The sequence below is a fragment of the Trichechus manatus genome, unplaced genomic scaffold (genome assembly GCF_000243295.1).
Source record: "Trichechus manatus latirostris isolate Lorelei unplaced genomic scaffold, TriManLat1.0 scaffold00160, whole genome shotgun sequence".
Lineage (NCBI taxonomy): Eukaryota > Metazoa > Chordata > Mammalia > Sirenia > Trichechidae > Trichechus > Trichechus manatus.
The window spans coordinates 5503242-5521030 of record NW_004444096.1 but is presented as its reverse complement, the minus strand read 5'-3'; the positions used below and the strand labels follow the sequence as shown (position 1 = coordinate 5521030).

General features: G+C 37.8%; 1 protein-coding gene across 1 annotated transcript in view; it reads right to left on the bottom strand.

The window, feature by feature from the left end:
* Nucleotides 1-17789, bottom strand: part of LOC101349321 (C-type lectin domain family 12 member A) — a gene marked incomplete at its 5' end in the record, with an annotated part of 30931 nt that overhangs the window by 8568 nt on the left and 4574 nt on the right. Inside the window, 3 exon segments of the mRNA XM_012558351.2 lie at nucleotides 8345-8496; nucleotides 9632-9820; nucleotides 10090-10188. Of these exon segments, the coding sequence (XP_012413805.2) occupies nucleotides 8345-8496; nucleotides 9632-9820; nucleotides 10090-10188 (440 nt within the window).

Here is a 17789-nt window from a genome sequence, read left to right as displayed (position 1 = left end):
TTCCAGGCTTTTTTTTTTTTAAATAAGCAACTACAAATGTGTCATTTGAGAATGATCAGGAGAGAAAGAGATTGATTGCCTGCCATTCCATAAAGATTGACAAAGATTCTTATAGTAGCGAAGCAGAGAATCTCATAAAAATGTACTTTTGCTTAAAGAATAAATATACGATTATTTTCTGAGACATCATAAACAGAGTAATAAAAAAGCATGGATAGATTATTTAGATATGAGAAAAATATTAAATAAATTTTAAAAAAAAAACTACTAGAGAACTCATTTTTCCTGGGACCCAAGGACTAAGTGCCATATATACGCTTGGTATATGACTTTGCCATCCCATCTCAAGTCTATTTATTTTTACATATTTTGATGACATTTTCTAGGCTTTGGTCTTTCCTGAGAATGTATCCAATGTGTAAGTGAGCCAAAGCCTTGTCATCCTCGCTTCTAAGGAGCATTCTGATAATATTTTTTCTAAGATTGATTACGTTTGATAAAGTAAAGTGGCCGCAAAAATGAAGAAAACTCTTAATGAGACGAATTGATATAGTAGCCATGGCAATGGGCTCAAAATTCCAATGATCATGAAGATGGCTCAGGATTAGGCACCATTTCATTCTGTTATACATAAGGTAGCCATAAAGCAGAACAAAGTAAGTGGTGACTAACAATACATACTTCAGCAAAACCATCTGCTATCCTAGGATATCTTAGCTTTTTCTCTTAAAAAAAGAGGAATCCAAAATGGCAAAACATGGCAAAAGATAAATATTTGCATCTGGCTTACTGCACAGATCAAAAACACCCCCCTTAGGGAAAAACTTCTCTCCCATTTACCTCCCTGCTCCCTGCTCTGCACTGGGTCTGGGATGGCTTCAGGGATTGCCAAGTCCCCCGGGGCAGACATAGGATCCGTCACACACCCAGAGGCATTACCCCTACCTTGGAGAGTGAACTAATTAACAAACAGGGAAAAAAATAAACTGCCGGCTCCCCTAAACCAGTAACCCAGGGTAAGCACAGCTCCTTTGCCTAGGCACAGGCCTAAGGGATCCATGGACTTTGAGTGCCTTTCCCCCTATAGACACTTGTGTGGGCCCATTTCAATAGCGTAGGCCCTCATTGCGGCAGTACAACAGGCAATATACCTGAAGTCTAACTTCAACTGTTTCAGCTGTGAAGTGGCAGGTTCATGACATTCGATACTGCTCTACCCATTAAGCAGGGTCTTCACCTACCCACATCAGGGGCCTGAGGACTGGTGGCTACACTCACACCACCTAGCCGCCTGCCATAAGGGCCCAAGAATAAGAGGTGCCCCGCAGTCCCTACAGCCAACAGCCCTGGGTGCTCACAGTCCAGCTGCAAAACCCACCCACCTGCACACTCTAAGAAACAGGGACGCGCTTTCCTCCTGGACACTTGGAGGCAGCCATCAGCCCCCCGCCTTGTTCAGTGTGTGTCCTCCTGCTACAGCTGGATGCCTGCACCTATCCCAATCATCCATGCCTGTCTAGGACTTCAGGTGAGAGCCTGCACCACACACTTGGTGGCCGACTACCTGGACACCTGAGCTGAATCCATACAGGAGGAGTGAGCAGACTCCTGGGCTCACATACTTAATGGTAGTTCTGGCCAACTGGTGGCAGGCCGTTGGAGCTTTGGGGGCATGGGTGATTGAGCTAGCTCACATGAGCAGCCGATTTGGGCATATCAAAACAAAACAAGAAGCTAGGACACAGTAAGAAAACATAAAATAAATATAATAACTTATTGATGGCTTGGAGACAACAGTCAATATAAAAGCACATAAACAGGCAGACCATGATGGCTTCTGCAAGCTCCCAAAATAAAGAATCTAGAAATTTTCCAGATGAAGAAAATTTCTTGGAATTACTGGAGGCAGAATACAAAAGATTAATATACAGAACGCTTCAAGACATCAAGAAGGAAATTAGGCAAAACTCAGAACACACAATAGAGGAAATTAAAAAGATTAGAAAAGAGCATAATGACAAATCTAACAGGCAGCAAGAATCCATAGAGAGACAGCAATCAGAAATCCGGAAGATTACAATAAAATTTCACAATTAGACAACTCAATAGAAAGTCATAGGAGTAGAATAGTGGCAATGGAAGTCAGAATTAGTGAGACTGAAGACAAAGCACTTGACACCAACTTATTTGAGGAAAAATCAGATAAAGGATTTTTAAAAAATTAAGAAAACCTAAGAATTATGTGGGATTCTATCAAGAGGAATAACCTACGAGTGATTGGAGTACCAGAACAGAGGGGGATAACAGAAAATACAGAGAGAATTGTTGAAGATTCATTGGCAGAAAACTTCCCTGATAGCGTGAAAGATGACAAAATATCTATCCAAGATGCTTATCAAACCCCACATAAGGTAGATACCAAAAGAAACTCACCAAGACTTATTATAATCAAACTTACCAAAACCAAAGATAAAGAGAGAATTTTAAGAGTGGCTAGGTATAAATGAAAAGTTATCTAAAGAGCAGAGTCAATAAGAATAAGCTTGGACTACTCAGCAGAAACCATGCAGGCAAGAAGGCAATGGGATGACATATATAAAGCCTTGAAGGAAAAAATTGTCAGCCAAGAATTATATATCCAGAAAACTGTCTCTCAGATATGATGGCAAAATTAGGGTATTTCTAGATAAACAGAAGCTTAGGGAATTTGCAAAAAATCAAACCAAAATTGCAGGAAATACTAAAGGTAGTCCTCCGGTTGGAAAATCAATAACATCCAACAACAACTCAAGACTAGAAAACAGGACAGAGCAACCAGATATCAACCCAGATAGGGAAGTCACAAAAATAAATCAAAGCTAAAACACTGAAAATAGGGAAACAGAGATGTCAATACGTAAAAGATGACAACATTAAAAAAAATGGAGGGACTAAAAAATGTAGACATAGATTTCTCATACGGAGAGGAAGTCAAGGCAATAAAAAGGAAAAAAAAGACTAGTAAGCTTAGAGAAATCGGGGTAAATATTAAGGTAACCACAAAAGAAACTAACAATACCACACATCGAAACAAAAGACTAGAAAAATATAAAGACTCAGCAAATACAAAATCAATGACAATGAAAAAGATGAAAAGAAAGTACATAAAGAAAAATGACTCAGCACAGAAAATTAAGTGGAATAAAGAAACTGTCAACAACACACACAAAAAAAGACATCAAAATGACAGCACTAAACTCTTATCTATCAATAATTCCTCTGAATGTAAATGGACTAAATGCACCGATAAAGAGACAGAGAATGACAGACTGGATAAAAAACACGATCTGTCTATATGCTGCCTACAAGAGATACACCTTAGACTTAAAAACACAAGCAAACTAAAACTCAAACAATGGAAAAAATATATCAAGCAAACAACACTCAAAAAAGAGCAGGAGTGGCAATATTAATCTCTGACAAAATAGACTTTAAAGTAACATCCACCACAAAGGATAAGGAAGGACACTATATAATGATTAAAGGGTCAATACAGCAGGATGACTTAACTATAATAAATATTTACGCACCCAACGACAGGGCTCCAAAATACATGAAACAAACTCTAACAGCATTGAAAGGAGAGATAGACAGCTCCACAATAGAGTAGGAGACTTCAACACGTCACTTTCAGTGAAGGACAGAATATCCAGAAAGAAGCTCAACAAAGACATGGAAGATCTAAATACTACAATCAACCAACTAGATCTCATAAACTGAACACTCCACCCAACAGCAGCCAAGTACACTTTCTTTTCCAGGGCACATGGAACATTCTCCAGAATAGACCACACATTAGGCCATAAAGCAAGCCTTAACAAAATCCAAAGCATTGAAATATTATAAAGGATCTTTTCTGAAAATAAAGCCATAAAAGTAGAAATCAATAACAGAAAAAGCAAGGAAGAAATCAAACACATGGAAACTGAATAGCACCTTGCTCAAAAACTACTGGTTTATAGAAGAAATTAAGGATGGAATAAAGAAATTCATAGAATCAAATGAGAATGAAAACACATCCTATCAGAACCTTTGGGATGCAGCAAAAGCAGTGCTCAGAGGTCAGTTTATAGCAATAAATGCACATATCCAAACAGAAGAAAGGGCCATAATCAAAACGTTAACCCTACAACTGAATAAGTAGAAAGAGAGCAGCAAAAGAAGCCCTCGGGCACCAGAAGAAAGGAAGTATTAAGAATTAGAGCAGAATTCAATGAAATAGAGAATAGAAAAACAATTGAAAGAGTCAACAAGACTAGAAGCTGGTTCTTGGAAAAGATCAAGAAAATTGATAAACCACTGGCCAAACTGACAAAAGAAAAACAGGAGAGAAAGCAAATAACTCGTATAAGAAATGAGATGGATGATATCACAACAGACCCAACCGAAATTTAAAGAATCATAACAGAATACTATGAAAAATTGTATTCTAACAAATTTGCAAACCCACAGGAAATGGACAAATTTCTACAAACTCCCTACCTACCTAAACTAACACAAACAGAGGTAGAACAACTAAATAAACCCATAACAAAAGAAGAGATAGTAAAGGTAATTAAAAAACTCCCAACAAAAAAATCCCTGGCCAGGACGGCCTTACTGGAGAATTCTGCCAAACTTTCAGAGAAGAGTTAACACCACCACTACTAAAGGTATTTCAGAGCATAGAAAAGGACAGAATACCCCCAAACTCATTCTGTGAAGCCAGCATAACCCTGACACCAAAACTAGGTAAAGACACCACAAAAAAAGAAAATTACAGACCAATATCCCTCATGAACATTGATGCAAAAAATCCTCAACAAAATTCTACCCAATAGAATTCAGCAACATATCAAAAAAATAATTCACCATGATCGAGTGGGATTTATACTAGCTATGCAGGGATGGTTCAACATTAGAAAAACAATCAATGTAATCCATCACGTAAATAAAACAAAAGACAAGAACCACTTGATCTTATCATTCAATGCAGAAAAGGCATTTGACAAATTCCAACATCAACTCATGATAAAAACTCTCAACAAAATAGGAATAGAAGGGAAATTCCTCCACATAATTAAGGGCATTTATACAAAGCCAACAGCCAACATCATCCTAAATGGAGTTTGAAAGCATTCCCCTTGAGAATGGGAGCCAGACAAGGATGCCCTTTATCACCACTCTTATTCAGCATGTGCTGGAGGTCCTAGCCAGAGCAATTGGGCTAGAAAAAGAAATAAATGGCATCCAAATTGGTAGGGTAGAAGTAAAAGTATCTCTATTTGCAGACGATATGATCTTATACACAGAAAACCCCAAAGAATCTACAAGAAAGCTACTGGAACTAATAGATTTCAGCAAAGTTTCAGGATACAAGATAAACATACAAAAATCAGTTGCATTCCTTTACACCAACAAGGAGAACCTCAAAGAGGAAATCACCAAATCAATACAATTTACAGTAGCCCCCAAGAAGATAAAATACTTAGGAATAAATCTAGCCAGAGAAGTAAATGACCTATACAACGAAAACTACAAGGCACTACTGCAAGAAACCAGGAGAGACCTGCATAAGTGGAAAAACATACCTTACTCATGGATAGGAAGACTCAACATTGTGAAAATGTCAATTCTACCCAAAGTTACCTACAGATACAATGCAATCCCGATCCAAATTCCAACAGCATTTTTTAATGAGACGGAGCAACAAATCACCAACTTCACACGGAAAGGGAAGAGGCCCCAAATAACTAAAGCATTACTCAAGAAGAAGAACAAAGTGGGAGGCCTCACACTACCTTATTTTAGAACCTATTATACTGCCATGGTCATCAAAACAGCCTGCTACTGGTACAACAACAGATACATAGACCAAAGGAACAGAATTGAGAATCCAGACATAAATTCATCCATCTATGAGCAGCTGATATTTGACAAAAGCCCAGAGTCCATTAACTGGGGAAAAGACAGTCTCTTTAACAAATGGTGCTGACATAACTGGATATCCATCTGCAAAAAAACTGAACCAAGACCCATACCTCACACCATGCACAAAAACTAACTCAAAATGGATCAAAGACCTAAATATCAAATGGAAAATGATAAAGATCATGGAATAAAAAATAGGGACAATGCTAGGAGCCCTAATACATGGCATAAACAGAATACAAACCATAAGTAACAATGCACAAGCACCAGAAGAGAGACTAGATAACTGGGAGCTCCTAAAAATCAAGCACTTATGCTCATCAAAAGACTTCACCAAAGGAGTCAAAAGACAACCTCCAGACTGGGACAAAAATTTTGGCTACAACAAATCCGATCAGCGTCTAATCTCTCAAATCTACAAGATACTGTAAAATCTCAACAACAAAAAGATAAATAACCCAATTAAAAAATGGGCAAAGGATATGAAAAGGCACTTTGCCAAAGAAGACATTCAAGCAGTTAACAGACACATGAAGAAGTGCTCACGATTATTAGCCATTACAGAAATGCAAATCAAAACTATAATATGATACCATCTCAGCCCAACAAAGCTAGCGTTAATCCAAAAAACACAAAATAATAAATGCTAGAGGTTGTGGAGAGACTGGAACACTTATATACTGTTGGTGGGAATGTAAAATGGTACAACCACTTTGGAAATAGATTTGGCACTTCCTTAAAAAGCTAGAAATAGAAGTACCTTACAATCCAGAATCCCACTCCTGGGAATATATCCTAGAGAAATAAGAGCCATCACACGAATAGATACATGCACACCCATGTTCATTGCAGCATTGTTCACAATAGCAAAAATATGGAAACAACCTAGATGCCCATCAGTGGACAAATAGATAAACAAATTACGGTGTATTCGCACAATGGAATACTACACAACGATAAAGAACAATGATGAAGCCGTGAAACATCATAACATGGAGGACTTTCGAGGGCATTATGCTGAGTGAATTTAGTCCATCACAGAAAGACAAATATCGTATAAGACCACTATTATAAGAACTCAAGAAGAGGTTTAAACACAGAATACATTCTGGGAAGGGTGGGATGCAGAACTCAAATTCTAGTAAAAAAGACCAGACTTAGCCCGGAAGGCAGAAGGGGAGTAGGAAGCTGATGATAGGGAACACAAAGTAGAGTAAGGATATTGTTGATGTGTTGTGAGATTGTTAACCATTGTCATAGGGCAACATTTGTAGTAACTGTTAAATGGGAGACTATTTTGTCCTGTAAGCCTTCATCTTAAGTGAGAATAACAGCACAATTAGAAGAGCGTAGTCAATGTCACTTAAATGTGTATGTAAAAAAAAAAATTTTTGAAATGGCGTATCTTTGGCTATGTGCATTTTCACAAAAGAAAAAAAAAAAAGTTGAGAATTTAGAGGGTTAAAATGTTGTGGGGTTGTTAACCAATGTCATAAAACAGCATGTGTGTTACTGTTATATGAGAAAGTATCTGTTCTGTAAGCCTTCACCTGAAGTACAATAAAATATTTAAAAAAAAAAAAAAAAGACCAGACTTAATGGTCTGACTGAGGCTGGAGGAACCCCAGAAAGCACGGCCCCTGGACTCTCTGTCAGCCCAAAACTAAAACAATTTCCAAGGCCAACTCTTCAGACAAAGATTGGACTGGACTGTGGGACATAAAATTATACTCGTGAAGAGTGTGCTTCTTAGCTCAAGTAGATACATGAGACTAAATGGCAGCTTCTGTCCAGAGGTGAGATGAGACGTCAGAGAGGGTTAGGAGCTGGTTGAATGGACATGGGAAATCAGGGGTGGAAAGGAGGAGTGTGCTGTCACAATATAGGGAGAGCAATTAGGGTCACATAACAATATATGTATAAATTTTTGTATGACAGACTAACTTGAATTGTAAACTTTCACTTAAACTACAACGATTTTTAAAAAAATGTGAAAACAAAGAATTTCCCCCTGTGTAGATTTTATGGAATTAGTAACCCTCAGAAATAATCTCCAGATTCTCTGTTTGTTTTGATATAAATGTTCAGAAACTGTGTTGTGAGAGTTGATTTCAGGGTTCCAGTTTGGAAATATTAAGACCTGAGCATTCTGAGTATTCTTAACTACCCATATGCCCGTCAGTTTCTAAAGACCCCAAAGGTCCTAAGGCCCTAGGCTAAAGATTAATATGACCTATGTTGGCTATGGTACCCAGAGGTAAGTCACTTGATAACTAAAATAAGGCAGAATTATGTCGAGGTTAATATGTCTTTCCCTCCGAAGATCCCACTGCCTTCTATTCTTTGATGGAAGAGGGATTTCCTCTCTCACACGCAGAGAACCACGGAGCCTTACCAAAACACTTTTGGACTTAATCTTCAATAGACTGGCATTCCAAGCAGAACACCTCATTTCACTGTTTTGCCATGTTTGAGCATCATGAAATAAGCCATAACAGGTGTCCTCATGCCACATCCATTTCTCTGGACAAGGTTTACATTTGTGCTCTGGAAGAAGAACATAGTTTTATTTTATCCATACTGTTATTCTCCTTCATTATTCCCTTTACCTCTGAATTAAATTGATTAAATGCACTTGTACTTCTTCTTTTTAAATCAAAAGAGACGAAAATGAATTCTATACTCTAGATCTCCATCTTACATCAAGGAGTCCCTGGGTGTTGAAAATGGTGAATGTACTTGGCTGCTAAGGAAGGATTGGAGGTTTGAGTCCACCCAGAAGCACCTTGGCAAACAGCCTGGTAATCTGCTTCTAAAAAACCAGCCATTGAAAATCGTACAGAGCACAGTTCTGTTCTGAAATACATGGGGTCGCCATGAGAAGAACCGACTCAACAGCAAGTGGTTACCTTCCACCATAATGTGTCCAACTCATAACCTGAACAACACATTTCAAATTAAGCACCTGGCTTCTAGTCCAGGGTGTCTTCCAATCTCTGGAGACTTGAATAATGATTCATTAATTTTCCCGTCTCCCTTTTTCATTTTTTAATCCTTTTTGGCAATAAAATCTAATCTCAAGAAGCATTCTGTGTGAGGGAATCAGCTCCAAATACCTACATCAACCCTGCCTTCCCCTATGAGAGCACCTCTCTCTCTCTGACTTGCTGGATACTTCAGAGGCTTCTCAGGAGCTCAGATAGCTCCTGAGACCATCTTCCTCAATTACAAATGTAATCCCTGACTTTATTATTTTTTTCCTATTGACTATCTTTCTCTTCAATCATTAACTATAATTTAGGAACTAGGTCACCTATACAGTGATGTCCTTTCAGGTCTATCTTCTATTGACCTCAGTGCCTCAGAATAACAGTAGTAAATGTTAGATTAGAGAATATGTATCCTGTGAAAACAATGGGATTGGTCTCACCGTTAATGTCTAATGTTTTACTGCATAACTGTCACTCCCTGAGAATTTGAGGGCATAGAGTTCACATTCCTTTTTTGGTTTTTCTTCTACCTGCGTGGCAATATCAATGAGTCCTCTGTTGGCAATATTTAATCTTCTCATTCAAATAATGGCTCCATCAGGAAAGGCGTCTGGCTCTTGAGGAAATGATTCGCAAGTGACTCTGAGGTTTAGTGCATTGTTTAATAACTCAGAGAGGAATTCAAAGACTACCTTTTTGGGTTTTGTATTGCTCACAACATAATTTGGTGGCTATGTTTTACAGTGTGGCGGAAAGGATCAAGTTCTCTTTGGAGATATTCCTGTTGCTCACGACTTGAAAAGAAATATTTCTCTGAAGTTCTTCTTTGAGATTTTGCAGTTTATTGAAGTTTTCCATTTCTATCTTTGAGGTTCTGTAAACTTCAGATCAAAAAAAAAGAGCCAATTAAATATTTTTATCCCTCAACAGAACCATACCTGCTTTCTGCAGGAATAATGTTGAGAAGATTAAAGGGGTAGGGAAGCAGTTGCTACATAAGAGTGAGAGAAAAAACTAAGTACTGTCTCTAAGTACCACATTATAAGTGACTTTTTGGGCGTATCACCTATAATAACTCTAAGGTCTCAAATCAAAGAAAATATTTTGGTTGTAAAACTCATGCAATTCCAGGTGCTGAGGGAATACATACATATGCTTCCCAAGATTCCCAATCCAATCAGCAGTAGAAGGCACAGAAGACTCAGGGCCCAGATCATTCGACGCCAAACCCGGGATGGAGCAGAAGGTGCTGTGGAAAGCAAAATCACCAAAGAGGTGTGGAAATAGTATACATCTTAATGGGACTGATTGATTGACTTTTGCCTTTTTTTTTTTTTAACATTTTCTTCTAAAGAAATGTGATTTGCTAGAAACCATGGGCACTTAAAAAATCTTTTAGAACAATAAGTCACGAATAAGTAAAAAATGTTCGTGTGCATGCAAATTGGTTCTCACAGGAGAAGCAGTAAACTGGTAGGCTGATTCAAGAAACAAAGAGGCAAAAGCAGGATTTATAAAAGATAGAGGGAGAAAGCTAACTAATCTGGATACACTGTATCTTATTTGTGCACATTTGGGAAAACTGAACAGCTGTCAGCTATTAGAGAGGTAAACCTGGGTATTCCTTGTTTTAGTAGCTGACATAGTGACAAAGAAAACAATTTCCATTGTGTATGGATTCCCTAGAACATCCTAAATTATTATTAAATCACTGTATTATATAAATTCATTATGTGTACATGTGAAGGCTAGATACTTCAAGCAAATATAATTCAGAGATCATACGATACTTCTATTGTCGTTTCATTATATGCCCTTCAACTCAGTTGGTGGTGCAATAATATTGTGAAATACAGAGAGGATTGCTAATAAAATGTGGAAGTTTCTTCACACTTTGGAAAATAGTAGTGAAAGAACTAGTTTTTGGGTCTTGTCTAAGGTTAGAATGATGATTTCACGTGCTATATTTCCTTTGAATTATTTTCTCACTTATTCATTAACTCAATTACTCAGAAGTTATTTATTGAGGATTTTTATACACTACACACTATTTTGCATGCTACCAATATAGAGTAAGTAAAACACGCAAGTCCCTGCTCTCATAGAACTTAAATTTTAATTCTGAGAGAAAATACAGAGAAGATAGGTAAAAACCCATTGCCATCGAGTCGATTCCGACTCATAGTGACCCTATAGGACAGAGCAGAACTGCCCCATAGGGTTTCCAAGGAGCGTCTGGTGGATTTGAACTGCTGCTCTTTTGGTTAGCAGCCACAGCTCTTAACCATTATGCAGCCAGGGTTTCCATACTATAGGTAAAGAAATAGACAAATAAATCAGGAAATCTCAAGCTGTACAATGCTATGCAGAGGTTTGAAATCAAGTGATAATAGAAAGTGCCTAGTTCACATCTTATGGCTCATGGGGACCAGCATGCAAAATCAGTGGAAAGAACATTATAGGCAGCAACAACATCTAGCTCAAAGATCCTAATTTTGGGAAAAGTTTTGCCTATTTGGAAAGAAAAAGAAATCCAGAGTGGCTAAAGAATTGTGTCCAAGGCAAGATATAATGTTAGAAGACATCAAAGAGAAAGGCAACAGACTGACAAAAGCATTGTTAGCCAGAGAAACAAGGTTGGATTTTTTTTTTTTTTTTTTTTTTGAAATCACCAGAAGTATTTAATCAGAAGAGAAAATAGCTGATTTTTTTTTTTCTTTTTCTTTCTTTTTTAAGAAAGGGCACTGTGACTGCACATGAAGGATGGATTTTGGGCTACCGTATTGAAATCAGGGAAAATAGTACAAAAGATACAACAATATACTATGTGAGAAAGAATAGTGTCCTGGTTTACTAGTATTAAGGAAAGTGATAACCCATGAGTAGATTCAGGATACATTTTGAAGTTAGAGTTTATAGCACACATTTATGAATTGTTTGTAGGAGATTTTTGATTTCAGGAAGTTGATGGATACTGAACATACGCACACATATAAGCTGTATAGCATGGTGATAAAAAGCACAACATCATCTTTAAAAGTAGAATACTTAGGGTTGAAAACATGTTCTGTGGCTTACAATTTGTGGGTCCTTGGGCAAATTACTTAACCTCAATATGCCTCAGTTTCTACATTAGTAAAAATAAAAAAAACCAAACCCATTGCTGTCGAGTCGATCCCAACTCATAGCGACCCTATAGTGCAGAGTAGAACTGCCCCATAGAGTTTCCAAGGAGTGCCTAGTGGATTCGAACTGCCGACCTTTTGATTAGCAGCTGTAGCACTTAACCACTATGCCACCAGGTTGTGGAACCCTAATGCTGAACTAGTTAAAGAGTTTTGCTGCTAACCAAAAGATCAGCAGTTCAAATCCACTAGTCACTCCTTGAAAACTCTATGGGGAAGTTGTACCCTTTCTTTGGAAACCCTATGGGGCAGCTGTACTCTGTCCTATAGGTTCACTATGAGTCACAATCAACTCCACAGCAATGGCTATTAGTAAAAATAGGAAGGCCATAAAGGTTTGGAAATTAAATGATTTGATATGTACAATTCAGTCATCACAGTTCTGGCACTGTAAACACTTGATCATTGCTTGATTTTCATTTATGTATTTAATGAGATGAGGATGATTGGGAAGAGTGAACAGATTCAAGGAGAAAATAAGTATTTCTATTTTTTCCATTTTTCATTTGAAATGAATTTAGACATCCATATGGAAATGTCAAATAGATACCAGAATTTTCTAGTCTAGAGATCCAAAGATAGGCCATAACGAGATATTTGAGAGTCATTGTGTTTGAAGGCAGAGGATTGAATAAAATTATATTGAGTGACACAAGAAAAGAGAACCCAGAACAGAGCCCTTGAGTGTTCCAACATACAGAGTTTGATCCAGCAATAAAAATCAAAACAGGAGGCTGAGAAGGAACAGTCATTGTGATAGCAGAAAACCAGATAGCCTGTGTCCATGAAGATAGGCAAAGAAAGTGCTTAAAGTAGAGGACTTCTGGGCAACATGGCACTATGGACAGAAGCACCAAGCCATCCCTCCACAGCAAAGATCCAAAAAACTAAGTCAAACAGAGACACACTTCAATCCTGAAACCATAAGCATCAAATGAAGAGATAAAGAATTCAGTCAAGCACCAAATGGAATAAGAAACTGACCAAGAACAGAGAGCGAGAAGAGATACATGCAGAGGTCCCCTACCAGCTACCACAGCATGGATCCATCATCTTGGATTCCTATCGGAGATCGGGAAACAGGGGGTATGAGAAAGCAGCTTCACAGAGTTTCCAGCAGGAGACAAAACAAATGGTAACCAGTGATAGACGGTTTCCCACCCACCACCCTTCTTTTCTTCACCCCCACTTGGCCTCCTCTTGTTCCTGTGGCAACAGTCTCTTAGCCGGGAAGCACCGGCTTCACCCTGGTGTTGCTTGGATTGCACCCGCCCACTCTGGCTGGCTAACCGAGTGCCATTTGTTGGCTGTTAGTGTTGCTTTTTTCCACTTCTTTTGATTTCTTCCTTACCTCTCACCATCTCCCCCTCCTTTCTCTCAAACACCTGGCTCCATGAGCCATCTTTGCTTCTTCCTGAAAGGTTGTGAAACACCACTCGACTGTAAAACTGCTTCCTGGCCCGTGCCGCCACACTGGTGGGACCCCTGGGGCTTTTTTTGTTTGTTTGTTTGTTCTGTTTTGATTTGTTTGTTTGTTTGTTTTCTTTTTCTTTTCTCTGCTTGGGAGACCCTTCTAGCCCTGGCTTGGAAGCTACTCCCTTACTCTGCGCAGACACACAGTGACATCCCTAGGGGCATTTCTTTCTTCTTGTTTTTTTTTCTTTGGTTTTATTGTTTTGTTTTTTTTGGGGGGGGGTTGTTTCTTTGTTTTGTTTTCCTCTCTCTCTTTTTCCATTTTTTTCTTTCTTTATTTCTTAGTTTCTCGTGTCTCTGTACTTACCTTCGCTTCCTGTCTCCTGAATATATGGTGCTGTGTAATGCCTCTACCTCTTCTAGCCAGGCTGTGCTTCATGGCCTGGGAGCAACTTCCCCAGTCCTAGCAGCTGCACTGGGGGATCCATGGGGGCTTTTCTTTTCTTTCCTTTTTTTTTTCTCTCTAATTTTTATTTATTCATTTTTTCCTTTTACCCTTTTTCTTTTTTCCCTTTTGTTTTTCTCCATTTCACAGTCTCTCATCTCTCCATTCCAACTGCAAGCTCCCTTAACACTCTTTTTTGTTTCTTTGTTTCTGTGTATGTTTTTGGCTCCTGTTCCCCTCTCCTCTCTCTCCTCTTTCCCATACCCATCTTAGCTCCACACATCATAATCTCCCCCCTCCTTCCTGCCTACCTGCACCATGCGCTGAACATCACACCCCCAAGCAGCACAGGCACCACCTACCAGAACCTGCCTCACACTGATTCCCAGCGAGCCCTGAAAGCCCCAGTACTTTCCACAAACAATCCATCCCAGCAACTCCTCTTCAGTTGGACTTGCCCTGCTGTACCATAACTGAGTGACTGACCTTGTCCATTGGAAAATGAGGTGAAAAAGCATCCTCCACAGATGAGCAAACAACAAAGAATGCACAGCCCACCTGCTCAGACTTAACCAAATAAAACAAAAAAAGCAGGACGAAACAAAAAAAATCTACAATCAATAAATGAGGAAAATAACTACTAAATTCCCCAAAGACAGCAGACAATATCAAAACATATACAAAAACAGGGCAGGATGGTTTCAGTAGGCATCCAGAATAAAGCATCAGATGACTTTCCAGCAGAAGAAAAGGCAATAGAACTACCTGATAGGGAATTAGAACCTCTAATATTCAGAATTATCTAAGAGTTGAAGCAAAAAGCAGACAAAAATGAGGAAAAAATAGACAAATTCATGGCAAAGGCAGACAAATTCATGGAAAATACGGACAAAAAAATGGAAGAATTCAAGAAAATAATACAGGAACAAAATGCCAAAATAAATTCACAACTAGAAATCATACAAAAACAACAAGTAGAAATTCAAAAGATAAACAACAAGATTTCAGAAATGGACAGCGTCACAGAAGGGCTGAGGAGCAGCTTTCAAATGATGGAAGACAGGATCAGCGAAATTGAAGACAAACACTTGGCTACAGCTCTGAGGAAAAATCAGAAAAAATAAAGCGAAAAATGAAGAAACTATGAGAATTATGTGGGATACAATCAAAATCTGCAAGAGATTGGAGTTCCAGAACAGGGGGAGAAAACAGAAAACTTGGAGAGGATCACTGAAGAATTGTTGACAGAAAACTTCCCTAATATCATGAAAGATGAAAAGCTGACCATCCAAGAAGCTCAATGAGCCCCATATAGGATAGAACCTAAAAGAAAATCACCAAAGCATATAATAATCACACTCTCTAAAATCAAAGACAAACAAAGAATCCTGAGAGCAGCTTGAGAAAAACAAAAAGTCACATACAGAGGAGAAACAATAAGACTAAGTTTAGATTATTAAGCAGAAACTATGCAAGCAAGAAGGCAATGGGATGACATACATAAAATGTTGAAAGAAAAAAATTGCCAGCCAAGAATAATATATCCTGCAAAACTCTCATTCAGATATGATGGTGAAATTAGGTCATTTCCAGATAAACAGAAATTAAGGAGCTATGTAAAAACCAAACCAAACTTACAAGAATTATTAAAGGGAGTCTTTCACTCTGAGAACAAACAACATCAGACCACAGGCTGAATCTAGGACATAGGATTGTACCAGACAGATACGAACCTAGGAAATGAACTCTCCAGGGCTATGCAAAACCAAAAGAATTACAACAGGGAACCAGAGAGGTTAATCGGTAAATGACAACAGCATCAGAACAATAAAGGACGGAATAAATGGTGTAGGTATAGAAGCTTCTAATGGAGAAGAAGACTAGGCAATACCAAGTAATAATTGACCAGTTCAAACCTAGGAAGATAAGGGTAAATTTCACAGTAACCATAAAGAAACTTAACCTATTCATCAAAATAAAGAAGAAAAACATAAAGTCTCAGTAAAAACAAAACCTACAAAAACAAAAGAAATGGAAAAAAATCCACAAACAAAAGGAATTCAGCACAAGAGAGTAAGAGGAACAAAGAAAACATTAGCATCACAAAAACAGCACTACCAAATGACAGTAATAAACTCACACTTATCAATAATTACACTGAATGTAAATGGCCTAAATGCACCCATAAAGAGATGGAGAGTGACAGAATGGATTAAAAAAACAAGATCCATCAATATGCTCTCTACAAGAGACACACCTTAGAAATAAAGATGTAAAATTATTAAAAATCAAAGGAAGGAAAAAAATACATCAAGCAAACAGCTACCAAAAAAGAGCCAGAGTGGCAAATACTAATCTCAGATAAAATAGACTTTAAAACAAAATCCAACATAAAAGACAAAGAGGACACTATACAATGATTTAGGGGATGATCCATCATGAAGACATAACCATAATAAACATCTACGCACCCAGTGACAGGGCTCCAAAATACATAAAACAAACTCTAATAGCACTGAAAAGAGAAATTGACAGTTCCACAATAATAGTAGGAGACTCCAACACACCACACTCTGTAAAGGACACAACATCTAGAAAGAAACTCAACAAAGATACAGAAGACCTAAAGGGTACAATCAGCCAACTTGACCTTATAAACATATATAGAACACTACACCTAACAGCTGCAAAGTATACATTCTTTTCCAATGCATGTGGAACGTTCTCCAGAATAGACCACATCTAAGCCCACAGAGCAATTTTCAACACGATCCAAAATGTTGAGATAATACAAAGTATCTTCTCTGATCACAACGCCATCAAGGTAGAAATTAACAACAGGAATACCAAGGGAAAAATATCAATTACATGGAAACTGAATAGCACCCTGCTTAGACATCACTGGGTAATAGAAGAAATCAGAAATGGAATCAAAAAATTCCTAGAATCAAATGAGAATGAAAACACATCATACCAAAACCTTTGGGACACAGCAAAGGCAGTCCTGAGAGGACAATATATAGCAATAGATGCACACATCAAAAAAGAAGAAAGGGACAAAATCAAAACATTAACTACAGAACTCGAACAAATACAAAGAGAACAGAAAAAAAAAAAAAAAACCCACAGACACTAGAAGAAAGGAAATAATAAAGATCAGAGCAGATAAATGAAATAGATAATAGAAAAACAATAGAAAGAATCAACAAAACCAAAAGTTGGTTCTCTGGAAGTATCAACAAAATTGACAAACCACTGGCCAGACTGACAAAAGAAAAACAGGAGAGGATGCAAATAACCCAAATAAAAAATGAAATGTAGGACATTACAACAGACCCAACAGAAATAAAAAAGGATCACAACAGAGTATTATGAAAAACTATACTCCAACAAATTTGAAAACCTAGAGGAAATGGATAAATTTCTAGAAACATACTACCTACCCAAACTACCACAAAGTGATGTCGAAAATGTGAACAGACCCATAACAAGACAAGAGATTGAAAAGGTAATTAAAAAAAAAAAAAACTCCCAACAAATAAAAAACCCTGGCCCAGATGGCTTCACTGGAGAAATCTACCAAACATTCAGAGAAGAGCTGATACCAGTACTACTCAAACTATTTCAGAACACAGAAAAGGAAGCAACAGTTCCAAATTCATTTTATGAGGCAAGCATAACCCTGATACGAAAACCAGGCAAAGACACCACAAAAAAAGAAAATTACAGACCAATATCTCTCATGAATATAGATGCAAAAGTTCTAGCCAATAGAATTCAGCATCATATCAAAAAAATAATACACCA